A 26,376-nucleotide genomic window follows, 5' to 3' on the forward strand; every position below is an offset into this window, starting at 1 on the left:
ACCACACTGAGAAAGTCACTAAGACCTGTCAGAAACTCACTACATACCAGCTGTTAAAATCTTTAAAAGCTAGGTAAACAGTCTAAGATGATGGAATGAGAAACCTCCATTTAAAGCATTTTTAAACATTAGCAGAATTAATGACTTGTGCCAGAGTAAAGGATAGGAAAGGTACCAGTCTTTCTGTTCAGAAACTATTTTAAAAGGCACATTTACAAAAAGACAAACCATCTTCTAGTTGTTTTGAGGAGGAAAAAATTCACAACCTGCTCAGTCCTCTGAGGCTAAGATGCTGAAGCAAGGGTTCTCTGCAACAGAATGTGCTGTGTATTTACTTAACTGTTCACCAAGAGCTCTACCCGATCGTTGCCAAACAGGTGCTCTCGGAGCTTATGTAATAAGCAGCAAACATAAATCATCACCACCGACTGTTTTCCACTACAGATTTTTTACCTGTATTAAATTATACTTCAAAAGTAGATCCCAATAATATCTATCTTGCCAGTGACCACTTAAATAGTGATATATGATTTAATGCTTCCATTACTATGTCAAGACGAACAAAAATGAGTAGATTGATACAACACTTAGACTGATTAAGCTGGAGGGTTTCTCACGCAACGCTACAAAAACAGCATGTGAAGAAAAAACATTCAAGTCAGGTGCCTGAAGTTTAAAAGAGATCACTGATGTGTGCAGAATGAGATTTCAATTTAATCTGCACTGAACGGACAATTCCAGCAGAAGTAAACTACGCCTCTCAATTGAGCTAGTCTGATTACTCCCTAAAAACCCAACTGTTCTAGAACCTGCCCAGGCAGCCTTGTTTGCTAGCTTATACCCACTCTCATGGCTCATCCTAGACCTCAGGCTGTACTTTGAAAAGTTCCAAGTAACCACCAATCTGCAGATAAGACAGACACTCTCAAAAAGGGCAAACGTCTATGCAGTCTAACCTATGCAACAGCCTCGTGAAGCCAGCTAGGGCATCTCTCCCCGATCCACAGAGGGAACCATCTGGCCCAGAGTTCATGCTGCCATCTAGAAATGGGTCCAGAAAAGTTCTAATAGATAAGCCCCAAACCTTTATTAATGTTCCCTTTTCCCTGGTAAGGAAAGACTGAGTTTGAATTTCAGTTATTTAAAGAAATTCATTATAATAGTATTAGCACCAAAAGCCTGTCTTTAAGATGTTCTTAGATACATATTTGAGGGCTTTTAAAAAAAAAACTTCTATTAGATTTAAAACTATGAAATGTGCATTTCTTGGCAAGTTTACACCAGTGATTCTTTACTTACTCACATTTCCAATAAAAGCTTACGGAAACAGACAAAAATACAAAGGCGAGAAACACAAATGGCAATGCCTCAAAACAAAACAATTTAGTAACAGAAAAAAGTCTCCACGCTCAGTGTCCATCAGAATTTTAAAGTTATCCCAACAGTGCAAATGCTCAACTCATGATCATATACTGAACTAATACCTGTCCCTGGAAGCTGCAAACTGGAAAGTCACCCACTTCTATTTATGATCACACAAACCACCTAATTTGCTCAAGGTTCAGCTTAAAGCAACATTTAATATTCTTTACAAGATGGAATTTGTGACAAGTTCAAAAGGAAAACTTGCTTTAATGCAGCTGTGCTCAGACGTCTATGTGATTTCCTCAGAAACCACCCTTGGCTTAGCCAATCTGGAAAACGCAGGTCAAAGCAGTGTCACGCTGGCCGCCTGAAGGTAGCCTTGGAGATACTGGAGCGCTTCCGCATTGAGACTGGTGCTCACCATCGAGGGAACCTACAAGAGATGGGAAACATGCTGGTTCCTGGAGATCCTACTAAACCAACACAAGCCCCATCTTCTCCAGAACTGCCGTGTCTTGGGAAGGGCTAGTCCATCACCAGTGACTCTTGCAGAGATACTCAAGGATCTCAATTGCTTTACACCTTCAGAACTGGATAGGTCTAAAAAGCAGATCCATAAGGAATTACTGCTGTTCAGTGTGGTAGTGGCATTGTGGGGATTAAAAAAAAAAGTCCTTATTGGTTAGCAATGCATAATTAAGTACATATAGGTGAAATGACATCATGCCCAAGGAGAAACACATGCAACAAGAATGGCAGAACACTGGTACTTTTTGAAGGTCTGTATGTGAAGGTTCATTATGCTGTTTCTATGTGTTTGAAGTTTTCCATAATAAAACATTGAAAAATATACATTTTCTCCGATAATCTAGAAGACTCTGTAAAAGGTGCTGGATAATGCAACTCTACAGCCATTATGTTTACTCCATGATCCAATATTTGAGTATATTGCAGTTAAAAAAAAAATGCCTACATTTTAATAGAAGAGTGATTTCAATCTGGGAAATAAATACATTTCTATTCAAAGGGTTTTAGAGTGCCTGGCTGGCTCAGTTGAAGCCAGCGACTCTAGATCTTGGGAGTTGTGAGTACAAGCCTCATGTCAGGTGTAGAGATTACTTAAATAAATAAATAAAACTTAAAAAGTGTGTGGGGGAGGTGTGAGGGGGTTTTATCCCCTGCTTTGTCCTTATTCCAAAAGTCATTTGCTTAAAATCTACTTCTAGCACATCATTTTAACGAAAGAAAATTAAGGCCTAACTATAGGCACCAGCATAACTCCTACCTTCTTGCCTTCCCAGAAAGGGGTCTGTTCATCAGAGTTCCTGGACAACACACTTACCCTTCCTGGACAGGCGGTAGACAGCTTGTGAAGTGACTGTGCCAGGTGAATTTTGGGATTGTTCACCATCTGACCTACAGGATCATGCTCTTTTTTCCCAGCAAATGCCAACTGTGAGAAGGCGGTCTGATACCCTGGTGTATCTTCTATGTCAATAAAATGTTCTTCATCAGGAATGGTATCATCTTCAGGTAACTCAAAAAGGCCAATCAGAGACTGTAATAAAGGAGTCCTGGATTTGAAGCAAGCAAGCAGACAAAAGATTAAGTGAATACTTCTGAAGATCTAAACAAAAAGCAGCAATTCCTCAGACACAAATCATAGAGGCACAGTCTCAAGAGCTGCAAGGGACCTCTGAAATGGGATGGACATCAGTTCTTACACGTATCCTCCAAAACCACTCTTAACTTCTTTTTGGCCACAGCACGCCAATTTCCCTTTTGGAAACTACTCCATCTCCAGAGCTGTCCAGCTGGCTATGTGACCCACTGGCCAAGAAGGCCATGTGACTGAAGCCAAACCAGAGATTCACTGCTGCCAGAAGTTAGTTAGAAGAAACAGGCCTTGAATCATCAGATCCTTTTCTGGAAGAGGATGCCTGAGCGAACCCAAAATGAGGCAAGGTTCCTGAGAGCAAGAGGTCAAGAAAAGCCAGGAATACCAGTCATGGAGCACAAGCACATAAGATCCTCTTTTAGCCTATTCAATTTCTCCACTTAAAGATTTAAGCCAACTTAGCTGAGTGTCTGTCATGAACATTCCTAGAGATCATGTAGACCGGCGACGTTCACCAGATTCTCAGAGGGGGCACATGAACCCCCTCTGATAAAGTTAAGAATCAGGAAACATCTTTCTAGACCCAGAAGGACCCACATGTCCTGTCTTGGATCTGATGGTTGCTAGTGGAGAACCTGAGATCAGAACCCAATTCTCAGCCCTCAGGAGAATAAGCTTGTTTAATTTTGCAGTCATAAGGGAAGGAAGCTGTAATTCCCAAAAAGTTTGGAGTACTACTTACCATAGCTTGGTATACTCTGTGTCCATCATTGGGGGACATTCTGTTAGTAATTTTGTTATGCCAACCGCACAAATCTTTTTCTCTACATTTCCAGATACTTTCTGAATTTCAGGAATAATGATTTTTTCCAAAACCATTCCAAACATTCTATTAAAATAAAATATTAGACTATCACTATAATTAAACTGTGAAATGCGTAGATGTTACTTACACTGACTCCTTAGGAATATAATAAAATCCAAAATAACAGAGCTACTATTTTTGGTCAACTGAATGGCAGAGACCTAGAAATGACAAAGCAAAAATGAAACCTCAAACTTCGGCCCTGTGGCCAAGTGCTGCCAACAACTTCTATGAAATACTAAAGTCTGTGCTCATGTGGAATCTTCACAACCGCTTTTCTGTACTTTTTTTTTAATTACTCAAATCTTTGAAAAATTAGAAATTAGATAAGAGAAAGAAGAAAAAGAATTACCCATCACCACCCCACTATCCAGTAATAACTAGTTTTAACATTACTGGATTGTAAACTTCCCAACTTCCTATGCTTACATATCTATAAGGATATAAATGTTAATGACTACATTATAAAAATTATTTAGCCACCAATCTAATATGTTGTTGCAAACACCCTAAGAGCAATACCAAACGATGTAAAATCCTCAGTTTCTACTACACTAAAATTACCTGAAGTGGAAATAGTGGATATCAAAGATACTGGACATTTTAATACTCTAGGTATTATTTTTTGCTTTATAGAAAGATCACACCAGTTTACCCACTAGCAGTTCATGAAACTGATTTCCTCACAAATCTCTACAGCTGAAAAGCATATATTCTGGTACTACTTTTTCAGGCTAATTCATTTTCTTCATCTCAGTCAGTCTGGAATTTTTTTGATATAATACCAATACGGGGATCTCACTTGAGTTTTTTTCTTCAAATTGTTCTCTATCATTTCTATCCTTCCTTTCCCTATGAAATGGGAAATACCATCTAACTACATTCTTTGTATGTACACTAAGTGAAAAGCAAAGACTTTCATCTGAAAAATCACACTACTGGCCTTAACAAAGGCAGGCTCCTGGAGACAACCCCAACCATCCAGAATCACACAGAACACTGGCTGTGTAGAAGGCAGGGGTGGGAGTTAGAAAAATGTTTGCAGGGATTTTCTTCTTTGCAACTCAACAGTCCTAAGAATATTTTGAAAACCACAAAGATATATAGCTCCACCAAGAACTATAAAACCATCTATAAAATAGAAATACTGGTTTGTGCTAAAAGCAGTCAATTTTTTTTGCTTTAAATAACAAAATACAGTAAGTTAATAAAAACAAACTTACTTTGGTTGTATGCCATCAAATATTTCTTGCAGTGCCAGCGCCCCATATTTTATGCAATACAAATTAATAAAGACTAAGAAGCCTGTTGAAAGGAGATGCAGAATATCAATACAGAGGCCTCAGTGCACTAAACAAGTGATTCAGCACAAGTCTGCCACGTGAAATAGTCATAATCATTAAAACCAATGGGTAACTTTGGGACCAATATTCCCTTTATTATACAATTAACATACAGTACAGACAAAAAATGTTTTGATATCTAAACTTAGACACTAACCTTTGGAACACAATATATTTGAAAGTGACTTACTATTTGGAGAATACAAACATCTTAAAATATTTTATAGAAAAAGCTTAAAACTGATAAAACGTTTATATGTAACCATGCTAAGGGTTTTAGCTACTTTCCTTCATTATTTCTGTAAGAGCCAAATGATTTTACTTATTTTTTTTTTTAATATTTTATTTATTTATTTGACAGAAGGAGAGAGACAGAGCATAAGACAGGGGAAGAGGCAGAGAGAGAGGAAGAAGCAGGCTCCCCACCGAACAGGGAGCCCAATGTGGGGCTCAATCCCAGAACCCTGGGATCATGACCCTAGCCAAAGGCAGACACTCAACCGACTGAGCAACTTAGGCGCCCCAATTTTACTTACTCTTGATAAACTTTGTTGTTTTGGAATTCTGAAGTCTTTGGAATAGTAGAATGAAGATTTGCTTCCTGTACTGATCAACTGACTCACTAAAGAAGTGAATAAAACCAACAATGTATCAAGTCAGCATCTTCTGAGTACCCAACAGTCCTTGAGTAATCTATACAGTGAGGGTTATACTCATACTCACGGAGGCATGTGCTCTATTATACTGTTTAGAAGATAAAAACCTTGGTGGTCATTGGCTTTGGATGCAATTAGCTTCTGGAAGACACCTAATAACCCAGGCTACAACAAATTAGATCAAATAATACTCCGTTAAAGAGGCAAGGATTAACTGTTCCGAAAGTTACACTTTAAGCAGGTGATGTTTTGGAAAAGGGTGCATGCTATAATAATTAGCGTTTTCACTTTTGTTCCTATTTCTGAAGTATAGACAGAAAATATCCCATCACAATAAGCCTTAAAGTTAAGTTCCTGAAATTAACCTATTTGGCTCTATTTTTTTATCTCCTACCATGGAGATAATTAAAGGATACCTAATTGTAGTAAAATATACATTAATATTTTCTAATAACTTTGTTACATTTATTTTACTTAAGAATTTTTAAAACTCTGCCACTCTCAGTTTCTCTCCGCTACCTTATAAAATGACAGTGACATCAAAATAAATCCCACTCACAATTTTGTCAGCCGCAGCACTTGCTATCGTGTTTGAACCGCGTTCCAAGAACGCTTGGAGAAGCCTCACCAGAGCAGGGATATTTCCTGTTCTTTCCCAAAGCACTGGCTGAAGGAGATGAGGAAATAAGGCCATGTAAGAAGACGGGATATCATTTTTGTGTGTTTCCAGAAGCAAAGACATCACTTGAAAGACATATGGAATAAATTCTGTTGATAAAAGTAAAAACAGAGCTGTCAGCTTCATAACTAATGGCCCCCACAAAAAGGCACATACCTCACAGGCAGGCTCCATTTTATTAGCCACTTTAATAGTTTTATTCAGTAAGAAAGAAAATAACTTCTTTTAACTTACCTTGTACATCATTTTGTAAAATTTCAGTAAACACCAGAAACAAAGCCTCCTCAAAATTTACAACAGCAGCAGGGTTAGCTTTACAAGTTATTCTTATGGACAAACATATCGCTTCAAACATGTAGTGATTAAAGTGAGGTTTGCTTGGATTCTGAAATTAAAAACAGAAAGCTTACCACTCTCCAATAATCCAAGTGACTATATTAAATATCTAAAATAAAACACACACACCAATCCCTTCTAAAACACACTGAGAGGCCATCTTTTAAAAAAATCAGTACTAAAAAAAAAACCTCAATTACACTTGCCCATATATATGTTAAAGTTTTATATGGACTTTAAAATTCAGAAAATAAAACAATACTCACTAATGCCTATTTCTTTTTATTTTTTTTTAATGGACAAAAGTCCACTATGAAAAATAAGTCAAGTCACAGGCAGAGGACTCCACGAGCTTCAGTGTTCCCAGCGCTATAAGGAACTTGTCTGAAAGCCACGTGCTCCCCCAGAGCCAACCCTGTAAGCAGTGCTGGAAGAAATGAGCAGGGACATGTATGACCAGGCTGTGCCTTTAGCCTTGTGTGGGACTTTAGGCAAGCCTTAACCTCTATGGGTCTCAATGTCTATACCTCCAGAGTGGCACTCCTTTCTATCAGTGGTTTTCAATTTTCAAAGCAACATAACCCTATTTTCCATCAAACGAAGTCCTTCTTGGAAGGCTACCATATGAAGTTGATGAACTTAGAAGTTTGGGGTGGGGGACAGCGGAAGACCCAAGGTCTCTTCTCTCTAAATCCCCCAAGGCCCAAAGCAGTCCAACACCCTTACCAGAACTCCGTGGGAAAATGATCACTGTTCTCCAAAGTCCCTGTAATAGTTCTATACATTTATTTCCTTTCCATAGAGTAATTAGGAACAGGCATCTCAACAAGAATTTTGGCAGCCTTAAGCTGACTTTTATTTTCTAAATCTTAGTATTAATAAATATGAAATCAAAATATCTATAAAATTTTTGATCAAAGGAATGGACCTTACTTGGGGGAAATAAGAGTAAAGGAGACCAGACACAAGGGACTACATCATTTTATAAAAGTCTGAGTAGCCTTTTTTTTGTCCACTTGGTACAGAGCCTGCTTTCCTGCATCTAAGATCATTTCAGATCAATTACTTCTATACTTTTTCAATTGTAGTCAATGAAACATGTTACTTTTTTTAAATGAGAATTCAAATGAAACATTTTAAAGTTTCTGGACCTACACTTATAAAGGCAAGTGCTGTAATGTCTCCAATCTAATACCTCCCCACACTTTTAAAAGGTACTTAACTGTTGGTCAGGAAGAATCCAGAGAACTTTTCCTAAGCCTGACCCACTGCCAGAGAGTTCTGAGGCTCAAACAGTTTGAAGCATAAGTTAAAAAGCAACTGTACTCTTAAAACTGGTCTTGTTACCTTACTAACAGCTAAAAGCTTCTGTGTAAGCTGAGTGATGAGGGTGGGGATGTAGGGGATTATGGCTTCTTGTAGGAGGGAAAAACTTCTCATGATAGCTGTAAAATATAAAAAGAGCAAGAATAGTTAAAATTCAGAAAAAAACAGTGATTACAAAAAAAAAAAAAATTCCACAGACTCACCAACAAAATTTTAAGACCCTTAAGCAACCCCCCAGATAGCTCTCTATAAACAATCTAAATGTCCTTTCCTTTCAAAATTATGCCAAGGACTGACAACAAAATTTAGCTACTTTCAGAAAGCCTAAGGCTTAAAAGAAAAAAGGGACAGTAAGAAATAATAAGTGACTAAAGAGGCAAACACTGAGCAGGAGGAAGTGGTAGAATGACAGGGGAAGGGGGGCAGTAGCTGGAAGAGAGTACAGTTTCCAGTCTCTTCACTTAGAAAATCAATGGCAGGTAATGTTTAGCCCTAGCCTAATGGACACATCACAAGCCTACCAACAACTGAGAGAAGACCATCTGTCCATCTCCCTCCAAAAGAGAGATTAGGAGCCCAAGAAAAATCTAAAAATACACATAAAGCTATGGAGGGTCCACACTACAAGAATACTGCTCATTAATAGATGCCTAAAAACATTTGGCATGAGAGATACATTATTAAGCTAAAAATGTACATAATTGTTTCTGCACAAGTAGAATAGATGTTTACCAAGTACAGCAGCTACTATGTATCAGGCACAGAGGATAGAAAGTTATCCTCTGTTGCCCCCTAAACTTGACCATGTTTCTTCTCCCTTAGCCAGCCTCACCTTCCAGCTAGCTAACCACTGCGTATCCCTCACTCCCTAGAGAAAACCGTCCCTGAGCTGGGGGAGTCAAGGGGCTTGAGGATGGATCAGTGCCCCACCTCTGGGCTGGCAGAGTCTGCTGCCTCACTCATCCAACAGTACTACTGAGAAGGTATGCATCCGGGTGCTCTCACACACCCTAGGAACACAGTAATGAGACTACACACCAGTTAACCTCACAGAAACAGACATTAAACAACAGCAGTCACGCATCACCACTGGGAGAAGTACGGTGCTGAAAACACAAACACATACCTAGATACACTCTTACCCACACATATAAACACATGCACACACAGACACAGATACACAACATACCCCAGGGGGCCTGACCCGCCATCAGGGACAGTTTGTTTGAAAAGCATTTCCTAGGAGTCAGACACAGCTAGGCTGCTGGAATCCAACAGTGACTAAGTCAGAGCGGTCACCACAACGCTCTCCTCCCCTGGCAGCGGGCAGGGGCTGACAGCTGCCTGTGTTCTTGGCAGTAGCTCTGTGGAGGCAGGATGCGTGTGCAGCCCAGCAAGTGCACCCAGACTTCACGCCAAGACCTAGCCTAGCAGCTAGCATGTCATCAACAAATGTCTCGTCTGATCTCTGTCCTCAACAAAATCAATCTAGGTAAGAAAAAGGGAGTTTGCTACTTTTTCTTTAACAAGAGGAGCTCTATACCAAACTAGGGTAAATTTTTTTCTGAAAATACCATTAACAGTAAACAAAAGATTTTCCATTTAAAAATAATCTAAACCTACCTAATGCTTAGCCCACAGTATCTGGTTCATAGACTACGTAACCTGAAGTACAACTCAGAGCATTCGCCCCTGTAATCGGAGATGGGGTTCTTATAGTCTATACACCAGGGAAACGGCCTACCTTTCATAATATATTCATTTTCTGAAGAGCCAGGAAGTGTGAGAGCTTTGAAAAGGTTTGTTAGCAGAATCTCAACAAACGGTGCGATTTCTGCGGCTGTAAAGCTATAGATGAAAAAACAGCTTTCAGTCACTGCCAACTCTTGAGCTGATCACTCTGGAATACCCTTGGGCAACCACTAAATCACACTTCTTGGCATAAAAGGTAGCCATCTCCCACCACTGACAATCCACAGACAGCTTAGGAAAGTAACTGTTTACATGTGTTCATGTGAAATTCCTAAAAAGGCACATCTGGGATCGAACACAAACCAAAATCCAGGCAAACCTGACATCATCTAAAGCTGTTCAGGTCACCCTTGGGTCATACCTATCATCACCAAGAATAGAGCTCAGACTCTCGGGGTCTCAGTCATTTGCTTTTCCTGGAGCAGGTGCATAAATTCTGCATTGAGTTCTGGGCCTGAAGACAGGTACTGGTTTGACTCACCTCAGAGGATGTCCTTTCAACCCTTAATTGGCTCTAAGAATATCTGCACTTCAAGTTCTTGAAGAAGAAAAGAACCTAGAACTGTTTTCCATCTCTTACCCAAAGCTCAGTTTCAAGAAATAACACTGCTGAAGAATGGCCTGAAAGACACGCAGACCGTCCATTCCTCTACATTTTCTCCTTGGCTCAGGCCAGAGGAACTACTGTCTGGGACCCTATAGGGAATTATTTTCACTCAGTTGTGTCCTATCCTCCACACGGGGTAATAATGCAAAAACATGCAAAAACGGCCACGTAAAAACAACTCTGTTGCATGATGTTGCAAGAACACCCCCTTAATGAAGGCCCATTTCTGAGTTGCCTTCTGAGTAACTGTCTAATTTTAATCTCAAGGACACTGAAAATTTTAACTTACCAAGTTGCCCTCTATGCCTTGGTTGCAAGGAGACAGCACACAAATTTCAGGAGTTTCCTTAACTCCTATACAGGATCCTTGGACACACATTTCTTTTTAGAATCTCACCCCATTATTTTCCTTTGCTCCAATTTCCTATTTAACTTTTTGTCATAATGTATCTATTTTTAGCATACGACCTCATCCTTTTGGACTGAGACAGAATTATTAAATGAGGGAAAAGTACACATTTATTTTTCAAACTAATGACATTATGAATATAGTCAAAGAGAACTTTGACCAGCACAGAACAGTTCCCCACCCTAAGCTAAAAAAATAGAAATTGTTTAGAATCAAATACTTACAGAGTGGTGTTGTTCGGCCCTCTCATGGTAAACAGCCTCTCAAGAGCATGTGCTGCATAAGTATGAACAACAATACTTTCAGCTTGAAGGTGATTAATCAAGAGAGGAATAGAGACTAAAAGATGTTCTTTTGGTACCTGAAAAACACAATAATATGCATGCTTTAAGTCAATGATGCAACCTTAGAAGGGCTTGCTGATTCTGGAAAGTGTGTTTTTTTCAGCTGTTACAATGGGAGACGATACGGATGAGAAATCAAAACTTCTACCTCCACGTAATGGCTCAATTCACATTCACAATTCTCCTTCTCTGAGCATTAAACTATGGTTAAAGGAAAATCTTGCAGATAAAAACACACCTCATGAAATAGTAGTATAATGGACAAGCAAACTAAGATTTCATTAATATTAAGAGCTATACTTTTCACTAGCAGGTATTTCTTGGAAAAGTCATTTAAGCTGTCTGTGCCTCATTTTCTCTTCTAAAAAAAGGGGTGGTGCAAAAATAAGAATACTAATCTTCATTAGAAAATTCTAGGGGCGCCTGGGTGGCTCAGCCAGTTGAACGTCCGACTCGATCTCAGGTCAGGTCTTAATCTCAGGGTTGTGAGTTCAAAGCCCTGTGTTGGGCTCCATGCTGGGTGTGGAGCCTATGGAAGGGGAAGGGGAAGGGGAGTAAGGAAAGGCAAGGAAAGGGAAGGAAAGAAGGAAGGAAGGAAGGAAAGGGAACGAAGGAAGGAAAGGGAAGGAGAAGGAAGGAAGGAGAGGGAAGGAGAAGGAAGGGAAGGAAGGAAGGAAAGGGAAGGAAAGAAGGAAGGAAGGAAAGGGAAGGAAGGGAAGGAAAGGAAAGGGAAGGAAGGAAGGAAAGGGAGGAAGGGAAGGAAGGAAAAGGAAAGGAAAGGAAAGGAAGAAAGAAAGAAAGAAAAAGAAACATCTAAAAATTTAGAATTCCCATCCATTACTCTTTAAAATAGAGCAGCTTCAGGGAGCCTGGGTGGTGCAGTCGGCTGAGTACCTGACTCTTGATTTTGACGCAGCTGGTGGTCTTAGGGTCATGACACTGAGCCCCACACCGGGCTCCGCGTTTGGCAGAGTCTGTTTGACACTCTCTCTCCTTCCCTCTGTGCCCCCCCCACCCCCCCCACACATGTGCGCTCAATCTCTCTCTCAAATAAATAAATCAATCTTTTAAAAAATATAGAGCAGCTTCACAAGGTTGCATGTAACCCTTGTAAATACGTGCCAAAGACATAAAAATTATAAATCAAGAAATTATAAACTGGATAGTCTTATGATGGGGATACCACACAACTATTAAAAAATGAACTACATCTACTAAAATGAGTACGTCTCAAAAACAATATCAAGCACAGTAAAAAAAGACAACATGTGTAGACTGAACCTATAGCATACCATTTATATAAATAAAAAAAATTTTTTTTTTAAGATTTTTTATTTATTTGAGAGAGAGAGAGACAGCGAGAGAGGGAACACAAGCAGGGGGAGTGGGAGAGGGAGAAGCAGGCTTCCCACTGAGCAGGGAGCCCGATGTGGGACTCGATCCCAGGACCCTGGGATCATGACCTGAGCCGAAGGCAGACGCCTAACGACTGAGCCACCCAGGCGCCCCTATATAAATTAAATTTTAAACCTATGGAATACTACAAAACTTTTGTGGAAACAAGTACGTAATAAAACCATAAACACACGAGAATGCAAACAGCTAAAAGTACAATGTGAAAAACTCTGTAAGATAAATGACAGGTTTCTCCAACAAATAACAGGCATATGAAAGGGGAGGAGACCTCTGTCATCAAATAAGAAACAAGACACAGGGGTGCCTGGGTGGCTCAGTACGTTAAGCGTCTGCCTTTGGCTCAGGTCATGATCTTAGAGTCCTGGGATCAAGCCCTACGTTGGGCTCCTTGTTCAGTGAGTCTGCTTCTCCTTCTGCCCTTCCCCCCTGCTTGTGCACACTTTCTCTCTCTCTCTCAAATAAATAAATAAAATCTTAAAAGAAAGACAAGACACATAATCAACCATAAGCAATGTGTGTACCTTGTTCGGATCCCAATTTTTTATGAAAATCACTGTATAATGATTATTTTTGAGACAAAGGAGAAAATTAAGCATGGTCTGGAATCCTAAGTTCTTAAGAAGTTATCGTTCTGTTAGATGTGGATGTCAAGAAGGACTGCATAGAAGGGAAGAGAGGCTGGTATACAATAAAACTCTTAAGAGATTAAATGGCATATAACACATAAATCAAAAGCTACTTACTTGATTCCTAAAAATCATAATGTATTTGATACCATCAGCTTTAAGGACAGGAAATTCATTCACTATTAAAAAAATAAAACCATAGTTATTTAAGTGCTCAGGACTATTACACCCAGATTGGCAACATTATCAGATTTTTGAAACAGTTTTGGTAACCGTAATGTCAAATAACTGAAGCTTATTTAATTATATAAAGATCTACTATGTAGCTATTCGTTCTGGTAAGATTATGATTAATTTTTTTTTCCTTTTGTAAGTTTCATTACAAATGGACATGCACTTACTACTTACATTAATTGAATAAAAATGATTTAGACCACAAGCTAATAACCATATATCATCTTTTAGCTAGAAGTGAAGCTATTCTGAATCAAAAACATGTCTCTCAGGCTGGGATTTGCTTTAATATATGTGCTGCCAAAGCAAGCACTGGCTGGGATTTCCTTTAAACTGCTCTAATGGTGGGAAAATAAATTAGTGAAAAAAGAATACCGATCAATTACTTAAAATTCTTAAAGCCAGATGACAGTAAAACATGGATGTCCATTACAATATTCTCCCTCTTAGTATATTTAAAATTTCCTTACAAAAAGCTTTTTTATTTTTTTAAAAAGTAGGCCCCATGCCCTGCGTGGAGCCCAACATGGGGCTTGAGCTCATGACCCTGAGATCAAGACCTGAGCTGAGATCAAGAGTCAGACACTTAACTGAGTGAGCCACCCAGGTGCCTGCCATACAAAAAGTTTTTAAAAAGGGAATATATAATGTATATACTTTCATAAACATAGGAAGTTATCCTTAATTATCAGTTTGAAGTACTTTAAATTTACTTCAATTTTTAAGATTACATTTTTTAAATGAGAAGGGAAAGAAAAATGAAGTATAATTCCTAGAGTATGCACCAGCATAACAGAGCTGAGCTACAATTTCGTCTTAGTTATTCCTATTTTCCTTCTATACAAGCAACATCTTCTTTAAAGAAAATTAATTTCAACAGTGCAAGATCTGGGGAAACCATGTGAGATTTTATTCAATAAAAGAAGTAACTGCAGAGACGCCTGGGTGACTTATTGGGTTAAGCATCTGCCTTCAGCTCAGGTCATGATCTCAGGGTCCTGGGATTGAGTCCCCCTCTCCCTGCTCAGCGGAGAGTCTGCTTTTCTCTCTGCTCGTCCCCCTGCCCATTTCTCTCAGATAAATAAAATCCTTAAAAAAAAAAAAAAAAAGGAATAACTGCAACAAGGACAGGAGCCAATTTTTTGAGTATCATGGTGCTGTAGAGCCCCTATTATGACCTTATCACTTTTGCCATGTTACTTATTTTGTAGTATAAAATAACAATGCAGGGGTGCCTGGCTGGCTCAATCAGTAGAGGATGTGAATCCTGATGTTCAGGGTCTTGAGTTTTAGCCACATGTTGGATGCAGAGATACTAGATACTAGTATCTTAAATAGTAAGATTTAAACTAAATACTTAAAAAACAAAAACAAAAAAAACCACTCAAGTAAAAAGTGTTGTAAGTGGCATAAAAAATTTTTCACAAACTCACCATTAGCTGATTTTAAATCAGGGAGAATGTGATTCACAAAGAACTCAGTCAGGTTTACAAGTTCATTTGCTTGTGTAATTCCATGCTGAAAAACAATTTTTAACAGGGTAAATGACATGAAATACCTGTATACATCTGATACAATCTATCACATAGGAAATTTAGGCAACTTTTAAAAAACAGGTTATGGGGCGCCTCGTTGGCTCAGGTGGTTGAACGTCTGACTCTTGGTTTCAGCTTGGGTCATCATCTCAAGGTTGTGATGCCTGAAGCCTGCTTAAGAGTCTCTCTCCCCTTCTCCGTTTGCCCCTCACCCCCCTCTAAAATAACAAACAGGTTACAAATGGAGATGAACACTTCAAATCACAAACTGCTTAAATATAAAAAACCAAGACTATTTTAATAGACAATAAAGAAATCTCCCTAATTTAAGGAACAGCTAAATTTAAATTAAGCACATTATATACACTGAGTCTCAGCTAAGGGAAACAAGTGTGGTATCTATCAGTTTTCTATCCATAAGAAAATAAAGTGCTTAATATATCAACGTAAAGTCATCTTGGGAGACTATATGAATTCGAATCAGAACTAACAGGTTATCTAGCAAAGTAGGCTGATCATTAGAAATGTATTACTTCTTTCTGATTTCTGTGATTACCACACCAAGTCTATTTTAAAAACAAAACTATATTGAAAAGATTCACCTTCTGTGTTTGGGCTTTTGATGCCAAAGATGTCACTAGGTAAATGGCTGCATCTTTGTGTTTCCAGTTGACAGATGGGTTTTTTGCATATTCTTGCAGCATGGAATTAACATAACCAGAAAAGATTCCTGTCACAGGTCCCTCAAAAAACTTGCACAATCCTCGTACTAGATCACAAGCGGCTCTGCGTCTAGTATCAATATCTATAAAATCAAAGGGAAATATGTCATAAAAGAAACAACCACAAACCAAGTGATCAAGATTATAAGGCAACAAATTGTCATCTGATCGCTCTTAGCAACATCAACAATGAAAAAGAACATTCTAAAAAAAAAGAAGAAAAAGAACATTCTTTTGTTCACAAGAAACACAAAATGGGAACTAAAAAGGATACAGTAGTAGTTACACACTAATAAGCATATAAAAAAGAGAACGCAGATGATTCAACATTGGACTCTACGCTCAAGCTCAGACAAGAGTCCTCTTTAAGGTGTATAAAGTTAGAGGAGGAAAGGCTTGGTTAAGACAACAACATACTTACCCTGACTCCCACTCCTCCCCACAGTGACCAGAAAGAGCAACTTTAAAAGAGCCTTGCTATCAGATTAAGTTCAAAACCAAAATACATACCAGATCCTTCCAAATCTCTTCTTATGTACTCCTCAGAATTGTCTTCAAAGGCTTCTTCATCAGCGGCTACAAAGAGAGATGGCACTTCAAATAACCCCTCAAAAGACATGACAAAAATCATTGTACTTTCACAGCCAAGTACACAGAAGACTATGTAGAACTGCCATGTTTTCCAGCAAAATGTTCCTTCCCAAAAAAACTTCATATATATATATATACATATATATATATATATACCCACACACACATACACACACACACATTTTTAAAAAGAAATTTATATGAGAGAGCACAAGCAGGGGCAGAGGGAGAGGGAGAAGCAGGCCTCCTGCAGAGCAGGGAGCCCGATGCAGGGCTCGATCCCAGGAACCCGGGATCATGACCTGAGCCGAAGGCAGACGCTTCACGACTGAGCCACCCAGGTGCCCCTACTTCATATATTCTTTATCATTACTTAAGAGCAGCAAATGCCACCCTAAACAATTAGGTAACAGGTAATTCACACAGCTCACTTGTTCTAATGTGACCGTGTCCCCAGAATTGGACTTTACCAACCACCAACTTCAAAAAGTTGAATACTGGGGCCCAACCTAGAGATGTCAACTTTTATTCTGCTAGATAAGGACATTAAAAAAACAAAGAGCCTGGGGCACCTCAATGGCTCAGTCGTTAAGCGTCTTCTTTCGGCTCAGGTCATGATCCCAGGGTCCTGGGACTGAGCCCCGCATCGGGCTCCCTGCTCCGTGGGAAGCCTGCTTCTCCCTCTCCCACTCCCCCTGCTTGTGTTCCCTCTCTCACTATGTCTCTGTCAAATAAATAAATAAAATCTTAAAAAAAAAAAAAAGGGCCTAACAACTATAATCACCATTTCATAAAAGTCATTTCAAACCAGACAAAGTAGGAGAGGCAATACCAAAATAAAGATCTGTCCTTTCTAGTTTTATGAAAACACAAAAGGAAATAAAACCTCACATTGTATTGTCCTTAATTCAGCTTTTAGTTCCTGATAGTTTGAGAACCACTGATCTAATGATTGTTTTGACATAAAACACAATTCCTTCCACATTTACTACCTGTTCTTCCCAGCTGAAAGAAGGAAAGACAGTTTGTATACAAATATAGAGTCTTAGGGCTCTCTTAACCTTAATCAGAAACTGAGTGGGCTTCAGCTCTGCATTTAAAGGTTATCAATCACTTCTACACTCAACTGAACAATAGTTATTTGCCCCAGTGAAACACTAAATCAAACAATACCAAATTCTTTCCTAAACTGAGATCCTGGATGGTTTACTTTCTTCTCAATGTAACAGGAATATCTGTAGCCTTATTCAGTATTTCTGTGAAAAATGCTCTACAGTAGAAAACAAAGCTCATCACAGCAACACTCACAAATGTCTTTATCACTTTTTTCTCCTTCTGTCTTGGTTTAGAAAATAGGGAGTAAGTGACCTACAGGAAGTTTTAATTAGCAATAAAAAAAATTAGACTGCATTTATTATAAAAAGCAACAGGGAGCAGACTTAATAATAAATTTATACTAATACATGCTTTAAAAAAAGCAAGCTTTAATCTCCTGAAAAGGCTTCAGACTTCGCTACAATTACCTCTAAATTCCATGTTAGGCACAATAACCTTCTCACAGATACTCGTCAGCGTGCTCTGGTCCTCAAACAGGTTCTTATAGTGAGGCCGCTCGCAAACTGAAGCCAGAAACTGAATGGCGTTACTTACTAACTGGAATAAAACACAAAAATAGGTATTTTTTTTAATAGGCATATTTTTAAGAGCAGAACTGAATCATTTATTAATTGGGGGAGGCAGGGAGGGAATGTCTTAATTATTTGTCTCCACCATCATCTTACCAAGTCATATTTAACCTCTTGACCTGTTGTAACAAGTAAATTCCAGATGGCTGTGACAAAACGAGGCAGGTACCGTTGAAATTCTTCATCATACTTCTGTGCATAGAGTGCAGCATTATCACAAATCTGGGATTTTAAGAGCTCCAATAAGCCTGCTTCCTCTTCATCCTCACATAAGAAAAAACAGAAAACTCAAACATAAAACTTTAAAGTTACCATAAATACAGAGTAGCTGTAATTCCGTCAACTAAAAATAAAACCTAGGGTTGTAATCTACAACTATGCCATTGTCAATGTATTCATTTAGTCTTTCAAATAAATAACAAATGAAATACTTATCATTTATTAATCACGAAGTGTAGCTCTCAAAGTTTTCAAATTAAATAGAGACTTTTCTTCTGGTTGCTGAATTGCAAAATATTTACATATTCAATTGAAAATAATATAGAGAAACCTGAATGATAAAAGGCCGTATCACATTTTCCTTTGTAACATGGTCAGCTATACTGTCTTGCTATCTCCTCCCATAAGGTTCTCATTTCAAATACATTAAGATAAAATAATGCTATGGGATGGGGCACCTAGGTGGCTTAGTCAATTAAGTGTCTGCCTTTGGCTCAGGTAATGATCCAGGGTCCTGGGATCGAGCCCCACATCGGACTCCCTGCTCCGCGATGAGCCTGTTCTCCCTCTGCCCCTGCTCGTATGCTATCTCCCTTGATCACTCTCTCAAATAAATAAAATCATTAAAAAATAATAATAATAATGCTATAGGATTCTCACCAACAATATTCTGGCTATAAAATATTAAACAGCAATCTAATTTAAGGGTCAAACTTGTGGTCTGCAGGCCTGCTGCCTATTTTTGTAAGTAAAGTCTTATGGAAACACAGCCATGCTCATTCCTCCTTTACGTTTACACAATTCATAGTATTGCCTATGGCTGCTTTCATTCCACTACAACTGCAGAGCTGAGCAGCTGGAACAGAGACTGTACAGCCCACAAAGCCAAAAATATTTACCACCTAAACCTTTACAGGAAAAGTTTGCCAACCCCAATCTAAACCATGACAGTCATTTATATAATGATCTCTACTGTGATGGCAATCCATAAACACCTTTTGAGCTGTACTATGTGCCAAAGAACTCAAAGTTAGAAGAGAGAACAGGTGGTTCCTCAAGGCATAAATGTAAGGGATATTACACAGTGAGAAGACATAAGGTAGCACCTGGTTAAATGGGCAAACAGCTCCCTGTAAGAATCCTAGGTGAAAAACTTCCTTTAGATAGAAGTGTGAAGACAAGCTTTGTTTTCTAAGGGCATCGTTTTTTTCCTACTGGACTGAAAGAATTATTTCATGGGGCCGTATCTTTTTTATTGCTTTTTAGTTGGTAAATCCCAGACAAAATTTGCTGCACACCCACAGAAACAATTCTCTCTCTGCATCCTACTCCCAAAAACTGATTTGAATCACCTGGTCTAATTTTATCTGAAACGGAAGCATTCTTAATATTTTGCTTTTTAAGTTTTTTGTTTCTTGGAAAAAAGATAGATTGTAAGTTATTAATAAACAAGCAAATGGTAACACAAAGTGCTATGATGAAAAGTACATATTACAAAACCCAGACCAGAAACTTTAACACATTACAAACCTTCATAATGTCCCCACGTTCCCATGCTGTACTGACTTTTTAAAAAGAGGCTACTGGTACAAAGGTTTAAGTTTTCTTAATATTTTCAATGATAGCTTTCTATTTCATAAAATGTTCACGGTGTGAATACTCTGAGGCTTTACTTTCAATCTTGTAAAGAAATAGCATCCTCTAGGGGCGCCTGAGTGGCTCAGTCGTTAAGTGTCTGCCTTCAGCTCAGGTCAAGATCCCAGGGTCCTGGGATCGAGCCTCACATTGGGCTCCCTGCTCTGCGGGAAGCCTGCTTTCCCTCTCTCACTCCCCTTGCTTGTGTTTCCTTTCTCGCTGTGTCTCTGTCAAATAAATAAAATCTTAAAAAAAAAAAAAAGAAATAGCCTTCTCTATAAATTGTGAATCTACCTATGTCAGGCCACAATAAGGCTAATTCTGTCTGCTAAAAATAACCAAACATAAACTGAATTTAAATAAAAAATAATTTTTTTAAAGATTTTACTTATTTGACAGAGAGAGACAGCGAGAGAGGGAACACAAGCAGGGGAGTGGGAGAGGGAGAAGCAGGCCTCCCGCTGAGCAGGAAGCCCGATGCAGGGCTCAATCCCAGGACCCTGAGATCACGACCCGAGCCAAAGGCAGGCGCCTAATGACTGAGCCACCCAGGCACCCCTAAATAAAAAATAATTAAAAAAAATAACAACCAAACACAGAACATCCCACATAATCAAATATTACTTATATTCTTGGATTCTACCTACTAACAGTGCAAGAGTAAAAAAATTTTTAGGAACCAAAATTTAAATGTTCAGTAGAACATGCAACTCTCGATCTCTGGGTCCTGAGTTTGAGCCCCATGTTGGGCACAGAGTTTACTTAAAAAATAAACAAACAGGAGCGCCTGTGTGGCTCCGTTGGTTGAGTATCTGCCTTTGGCTCGGATCATGATCCCAGGGTCCTGGGATCGAGCCCCACATCGGGCTCCCTGCTTGGCAGGGAGCGTGCTTCTCCCTCTCCCTCTGCTGCTCCCCCTGCTTGTGCTCTATGTCAAAAAGATAAATAAAATCTTTTAAATAAATAAAATAAATGCTCTCGGGGCGCCTGGGTGGCTCAGTCGGTTAAGCCTCTGCCTTCGGCTCAGGTCATGATCCCAAGGGTCCTGGCATCGAGTCCCACACATCAAGCTCCCTGCTTCTCCCTCTGCCTGCCGTTCCACCTGCCTTGTGCTCACCGTCTCTGACAAATAAATAAAATCTTTAAAAATATAGAAATAAATAAAATAAAATAAATGCTCTCAAATAACTATTTCATTTTCTGAAGTCTAACTATATTCCAAGGTTTTCAGAGAGTACTTTTTATTTTACATTTTAAAAACTGAGATATAGGGCGCCTGGGTGGCTCAGTCGTTAAGCGTCTGCCTTCGGCTCAGGTCATGATCCTAGGGTCCTGGGATCGAGTCCCACATCGGGCTCCCTGCTCGGCAGGAAGCCTGCTTCTCCCTCTCCCACTCCCCCTGCTTGTGTTCCTGCTCTCGCTGTCTCTCTCTCTGTCAAATAAATAAATAAAATCTTTAAAAAAAAAATAAAAACTGAGATATAATCAAAATCTAATATTAACAATTCTTCAGTTAAAACAGGGATACCTGTTAACCATTTTTAAATACTTACATCAGTTTGTAGAAGCTTATTATCTAATGTCAAGAGGGTATGAAAATTATTCATCCAAGTTTCCATATTATCTTCAAAAAATTCAGGGAGGTCCTGAAGAATAAACACTGAATTGAGATTTTTGATTAAAAGTAATGTTGTTCTAGTAAGCTTTGCCCCCATGCTAAACATTTCCCACATGCCTACAGTCTCAAGTTCACACTCCTCAGCCTGAGCCAACCATTAACTATTTAGAGCAAGAATTCTTTATCCCAGCCAGGCCTGGCAGCTGAGTAAACCACTGTCTCTTTGGTTTATACACTTTCAACTACAAATGATGCCACCTATTTCCTGTCCCAATCTAAACTCACTTATTCTTTCAAGGTCCAGCTAAGACTGTATGAAACTCGAGTGCTTACCACTATCTTCCTTTTCCTTTCTCAACTATCGCTTTTATGGTAAGATGACCACCAATTCAGACTTTTTGTCTTATATAGCTACTGATTTCCTGTGCCACAGTACTGCCTTCTTAATGAGGGATAAGCCACCCCAAGGATAAAGATTATGGCTCTTCCTTTGGTCTTCAGACTATGCCTAACAAGTTATTAAGAGCCTCATCCTACCTGATTTCTAGGAAGTAGAATTCAAAAGAAGATGTAAGCAAAAACAGTGATATCCTTTAAGTAAAACTTTCTCAAACCGGTGTCCAGATGAGCACTGATGTAGATATACCATTTTGGGCTGTTCATCTATTCTGCCTATTTCTTTTGGAGAATGCTCTTCCTACCACTCTGAGTGCAATCATTTTATGAGGAGGAAGTCCAGGTACATGGCCCCGGCTATGAGCAATGAAAAGGCCAGACCATTCCTCTTGCATCTCAGTATAGTAATCTGCACCATTAAGACCCCTCTTCTCATTCCTGGAACACTGAATCTTAAAGTAATGATTGAAGAACAAAAAGAATGGAGGCCACTATCTCAGTAGCAAGACAGTGACCAGGCATTTTCTACTAGAAGTCTATAGCTATGTGTCTTCTGAAATGCCACTGGTTCTTATACCTTCCAAAACCTGGTTTTTTAGTGTTCTATCTCCCATTCTTCCAATAAAAGCCTTTTTGTGTAAGCTAGCCATAGACCTCTAACCAAAACACTGTTCCTCCAGTGTTAATATTCACTTAAATAAATAAAAGAGAAAGGTCTGAGAATATGATCTCCCGTGTCTTCAATAATACAGTATACAGGGTGACTGTCCAAAACAGTGATTTAGGAAGTAGGGTCCTCTAAGTTATTAGACTATAAGAAAATGATACCTTTCCCCATGAAATGTCCTAGAAATATCTCTAGGAAGGACTATAAAATAGAACACTACTTGTAGGCAAAGAATGGGAGGAGAGTCAGAAAAAAACTAATTTCTTTCAGAAAAATCAATGCTGGCAAAGAAGTCTTTATTAATTGAAAACTTGTATATTTGACATCAAAGAATCAAAAGCAAGAAATATAACAAAACTTACCTGAAAGTTTAAACTGTAGAACAATTTTGAGATAAGGATCAGGGAGGAAAAAAGAATCCTTAGGGCAGAAGCATCATTTGCATGGGTACTGCAGAGTTCAATAGTGGCCTTAGGAAGGAATTTAGGGACATGGTTTTAATGTACTGTAAACTTTAGTGAAACAGACTGAGACTACTTATATCCTCTCTGAAATTTGGCTTTTAAATAGTATACAGTCATTGAAGAGATTCTGAAAAATACATTACAACAGTATGTATTTTTAAATTGTCCATAACAGCACTACTAAAAGTCCAATGTTTAATATTTGGACTAGATCCTTCCACTCTCCTTTGTGCATATAAATATATTACAAAACTGTCTTTATATGCTCTCATTAAATGATACCCCTGGCATCTAAACTGTTTCCAATTATTTGTTATTCTAACTGCAATAAACAGGCTTATCTATAAAACTATGCACACCTCTCATTTTCACACTATGAGAGTCTAGAAATGTATTACCAAAGCAGATTAGTATGCTATGAGCACAGGTTTTGCAAGCCAGATTGACCTGGATATAATCCAGACTCTGTTGCTCATAATGAGCATTCCTTTGAGCAAGTAAGTTATTTTACTGAGCCCCAATCTCCTCATGTATAATCTGAAAATAATGCCTGCCTCAGACAGAGAATATGAGAATGAAGAAATATACATGAAATATCCAGTACCTTTGCACACTATGTAAAAGACACTCAACAAATGGTACTCCCTATATTCTGGAGTAAAGAAATATGAATATTAAAGTTTTCTGAATGAAATGCCAAACTCCAGACAGTACCATTTATAATCCAATGGACAGGACAGAAGAGTGTTCATTTCATTGCACTCTGGCTAACACTTTTAACACCAGTAAAAAGAAATAAGAATCTTTACCAACCCAATAGGTAGAAAATATTGATTACATTTTGTCCAATTTTATTTTTTTATATAAAAATGTACCATCGGTAAGACATCCTAATGATGAAAAATCCTGTGCACACTACATCTTAGAAAGTTGTGAAAATCACAAAACTTTCCTTTTTGAAAAAAGGAAATGAGCAGCTTTTCCAGAGTTAGCACAACCAGGCTTGAGACTTGGCTCCTTTTTTATTAGCTGTGTGATATTGAACCTTCTTATCTGAAAAAATAGGTTAAGAATATATCTCTTTCGGGGCCCCTGATTAACTCAGTGGGAAGAGCATGCAAAAAATTGGGGCGGGGGGCATCTGGCTGGCTCAGTCAGTGGAGCTTATGACTCTTGATCTCAGGGTTATAAGTTCGAACCCCATGGTGGGTATAGAGATTACTTTAAAAAAAAAAAAAAAGACTAAAAAAAAAAAATTATCTCTTTCAATCTTATAGGAGTCTCACAGAGATAAACATGTTTAAGAAAACAGCCTATGGGGGCGCCTGGGTGGCTCAGTCGGTTAAGCGGCTGCCTTCGGCTCAGGTCATGATCCCAGGGTCCTGGGATCGAGCCCCGCATCGGGCTCCCTGCTCGGCGGGAAGCCTGCTTCTCCCTCTCCCACCCCCTCTGCTTGTGTTCCCTCTCTCGCTGTGTCTCTCTCTGTCAAATAAATAAATCTTTAAAAAAAAAAAAAAAAAAAAAGAAAACAGCCTATGCACAAGAGGATACACAAATATATAAATTAATCTATAATTATATATATAAATTAAACCACATAGTCAAATCAAAATGGGGAGCGAGTCCTTTAGAGAGACATACTCAAATACTTGAGTAATAAAATAATATGATGCCTGGGATTTGCTTTTAAACATTCCTACAAAATGAGGGGAAGGGAAGGGGAAAAAAAGTAATACCGTTAAACTTGTGTAATAGATACATGAGGGTTCATTAGATCGTCTTCTCTATTTCTGTGTAGGTTTGGAATTTTTCAAAAGCAATGTTGCTCTAAATATTACCTATCAAATAGACTTTCAAAGCATTCTCTTAAACAAAATTTATACAAATAATTAAGCAATTTAAAATATTAAGTAATTTTAAAGTATCACCAAGATGTTATTCCATTACCTTAAATAGATTAGTCAAAGGCAAAGCAAAGGCATCCAGAACAAGTTTAATTTCAGTCCATAACTCATTTGACTTAAATTCATGGCGATATCTAAAAAAATTAAGGTAAAATAGGTAAAGTAATTTACAAGTTTCTGTGTACTAACTTTAGGTCTTCAAGGACAGATCAGAGAAAAACCCATGGGTAGACAGCTCTCTGAAATTCAAAAGGATTTCTTGGTTTTCTTTTTAAAGGAATCAAGCACAGTTTATTAAGACCTATTTCACAGTAACAGAGCTAGATGAAATAAATCTTATTCTAAGATTACCAAATTCAAAGGAATGACAAGAGTCATAAAAATACAACTGTTTATATAAGCAAAAGCATTTGGAAAAAGTATTTTACAAACATGAATTTATGAGGGCACCTGGCAGTCTCAGTCAGTGGAACATTTGCCATTTGGATCTTGGGGTCAAGAGTTAAGCCCCAGGTTGGGTGTACAGATTACTTAAAAATAAAATCTTTAAGGAGCACCTGGGTGGCTCAGTCAGTTAAGCATCCAACTCCTGATTTTGGCTCAGGTCATGATCTCAGGATCGTGAGATCGAGCCCCATATCAGGCTCCCAGCTCAGCAGAGAGTTGCTTTGAGATTCTCTCTCCCTTTCCTTCTGCCCCTCCCCCAACACTCACGCTCTACATAAATAAAATCTTAAAAAAAATAAAATCTTTAAAACAAGAAGTATGAATTTATCAATACCTTTTAAATAAAGAATGTGCTGTACGAAGGACTCCATTAATAACATGGAAATCTCCACTCTGAAACCGATTCACCATTTCTGTCAACAAGTCAGGCCATTTCTGAGGGAAATCTTCTCTGCCGATAATGCTAATAGCATCACTTAACTGGGGGGAGGAAAAAGATTAATTAGATGACAGTTCCACAAACAAGGCTCCTCATTAAACAGTTGGGCCTTACATTACCTGCTTCTGAATTTGCTCTGGGCTGCTAAGCATCAAGTGCACTATGTTGGCTTTAATGGCTACTCGGTCAGCTTCACAAATTTTGTTTGGTTCATCTTCAACCTAAAAGCAAAACATCAATAGCAAGTAACATAAAGTCTATATCTATGACCTTATGGGTTTATAGAGAAAATAGAACCATTTCTTTTTTTTTCTGGTTTTCTAAGAAAACCATAAAGTCAGGGCCTTCCCTCTACATGAATGGGTCACAGATTCCTTCAATAATCTGATGAAAGCATAAACTCTTCTGCAGAAAAATATACATTCCCTGATGCCAATTAAGAATCTCAGTTCTAAATGTAAACTTATCAGAACATGTG

At 38.5% G+C, this 26,376-nt stretch overlaps 1 protein-coding gene across 2 annotated transcripts in view; it reads right to left on the reverse strand.

Annotated features, from left to right (window-relative positions):
* Window positions 1-1,505: 1,505 nt before the first annotated feature.
* Window positions 1,506-26,376, reverse strand: part of CSE1L (chromosome segregation 1 like) — a 42,825-nt gene continuing 17,954 nt past the window's right edge. For both annotated transcript variants that reach the window (XM_032387801.1, XM_032387802.1), the window contains 22 exons: window positions 26,018-26,119; window positions 25,794-25,939; window positions 25,056-25,146; window positions 23,007-23,114; window positions 21,517-21,609; window positions 18,206-18,373; window positions 17,948-18,077; window positions 16,344-16,409; window positions 15,714-15,916; window positions 15,010-15,094; window positions 13,460-13,521; window positions 11,181-11,317; window positions 9,933-10,036; window positions 8,210-8,307; window positions 6,761-6,911; window positions 6,407-6,615; window positions 5,915-6,012; window positions 5,728-5,813; window positions 5,072-5,153; window positions 3,726-3,872; window positions 2,708-2,939; window positions 1,506-1,798 (listed from right to left, as the gene is read on the reverse strand). In XM_032387801.1, the coding sequence (XP_032243692.1) occupies window positions 1,709-1,798; window positions 2,708-2,939; window positions 3,726-3,872; window positions 5,072-5,153; window positions 5,728-5,813; window positions 5,915-6,012; window positions 6,407-6,615; window positions 6,761-6,911; window positions 8,210-8,307; window positions 9,933-10,036; window positions 11,181-11,317; window positions 13,460-13,521; window positions 15,010-15,094; window positions 15,714-15,916; window positions 16,344-16,409; window positions 17,948-18,077; window positions 18,206-18,373; window positions 21,517-21,609; window positions 23,007-23,114; window positions 25,056-25,146; window positions 25,794-25,939; window positions 26,018-26,119 (2,688 nt within the window). In that variant the 3' untranslated portion in view covers window positions 1,506-1,708. The remainder of the gene's footprint in view (window positions 1,799-2,707; window positions 2,940-3,725; window positions 3,873-5,071; window positions 5,154-5,727; window positions 5,814-5,914; window positions 6,013-6,406; window positions 6,616-6,760; window positions 6,912-8,209; window positions 8,308-9,932; window positions 10,037-11,180; window positions 11,318-13,459; window positions 13,522-15,009; window positions 15,095-15,713; window positions 15,917-16,343; window positions 16,410-17,947; window positions 18,078-18,205; window positions 18,374-21,516; window positions 21,610-23,006; window positions 23,115-25,055; window positions 25,147-25,793; window positions 25,940-26,017; window positions 26,120-26,376) is intronic.

Source organism: Phoca vitulina, unplaced genomic scaffold (assembly GCF_004348235.1).
Source record: "Phoca vitulina isolate PV1807 unplaced genomic scaffold, GSC_HSeal_1.0 scaffold50, whole genome shotgun sequence".
Lineage (NCBI taxonomy): Eukaryota > Metazoa > Chordata > Mammalia > Carnivora > Phocidae > Phoca > Phoca vitulina.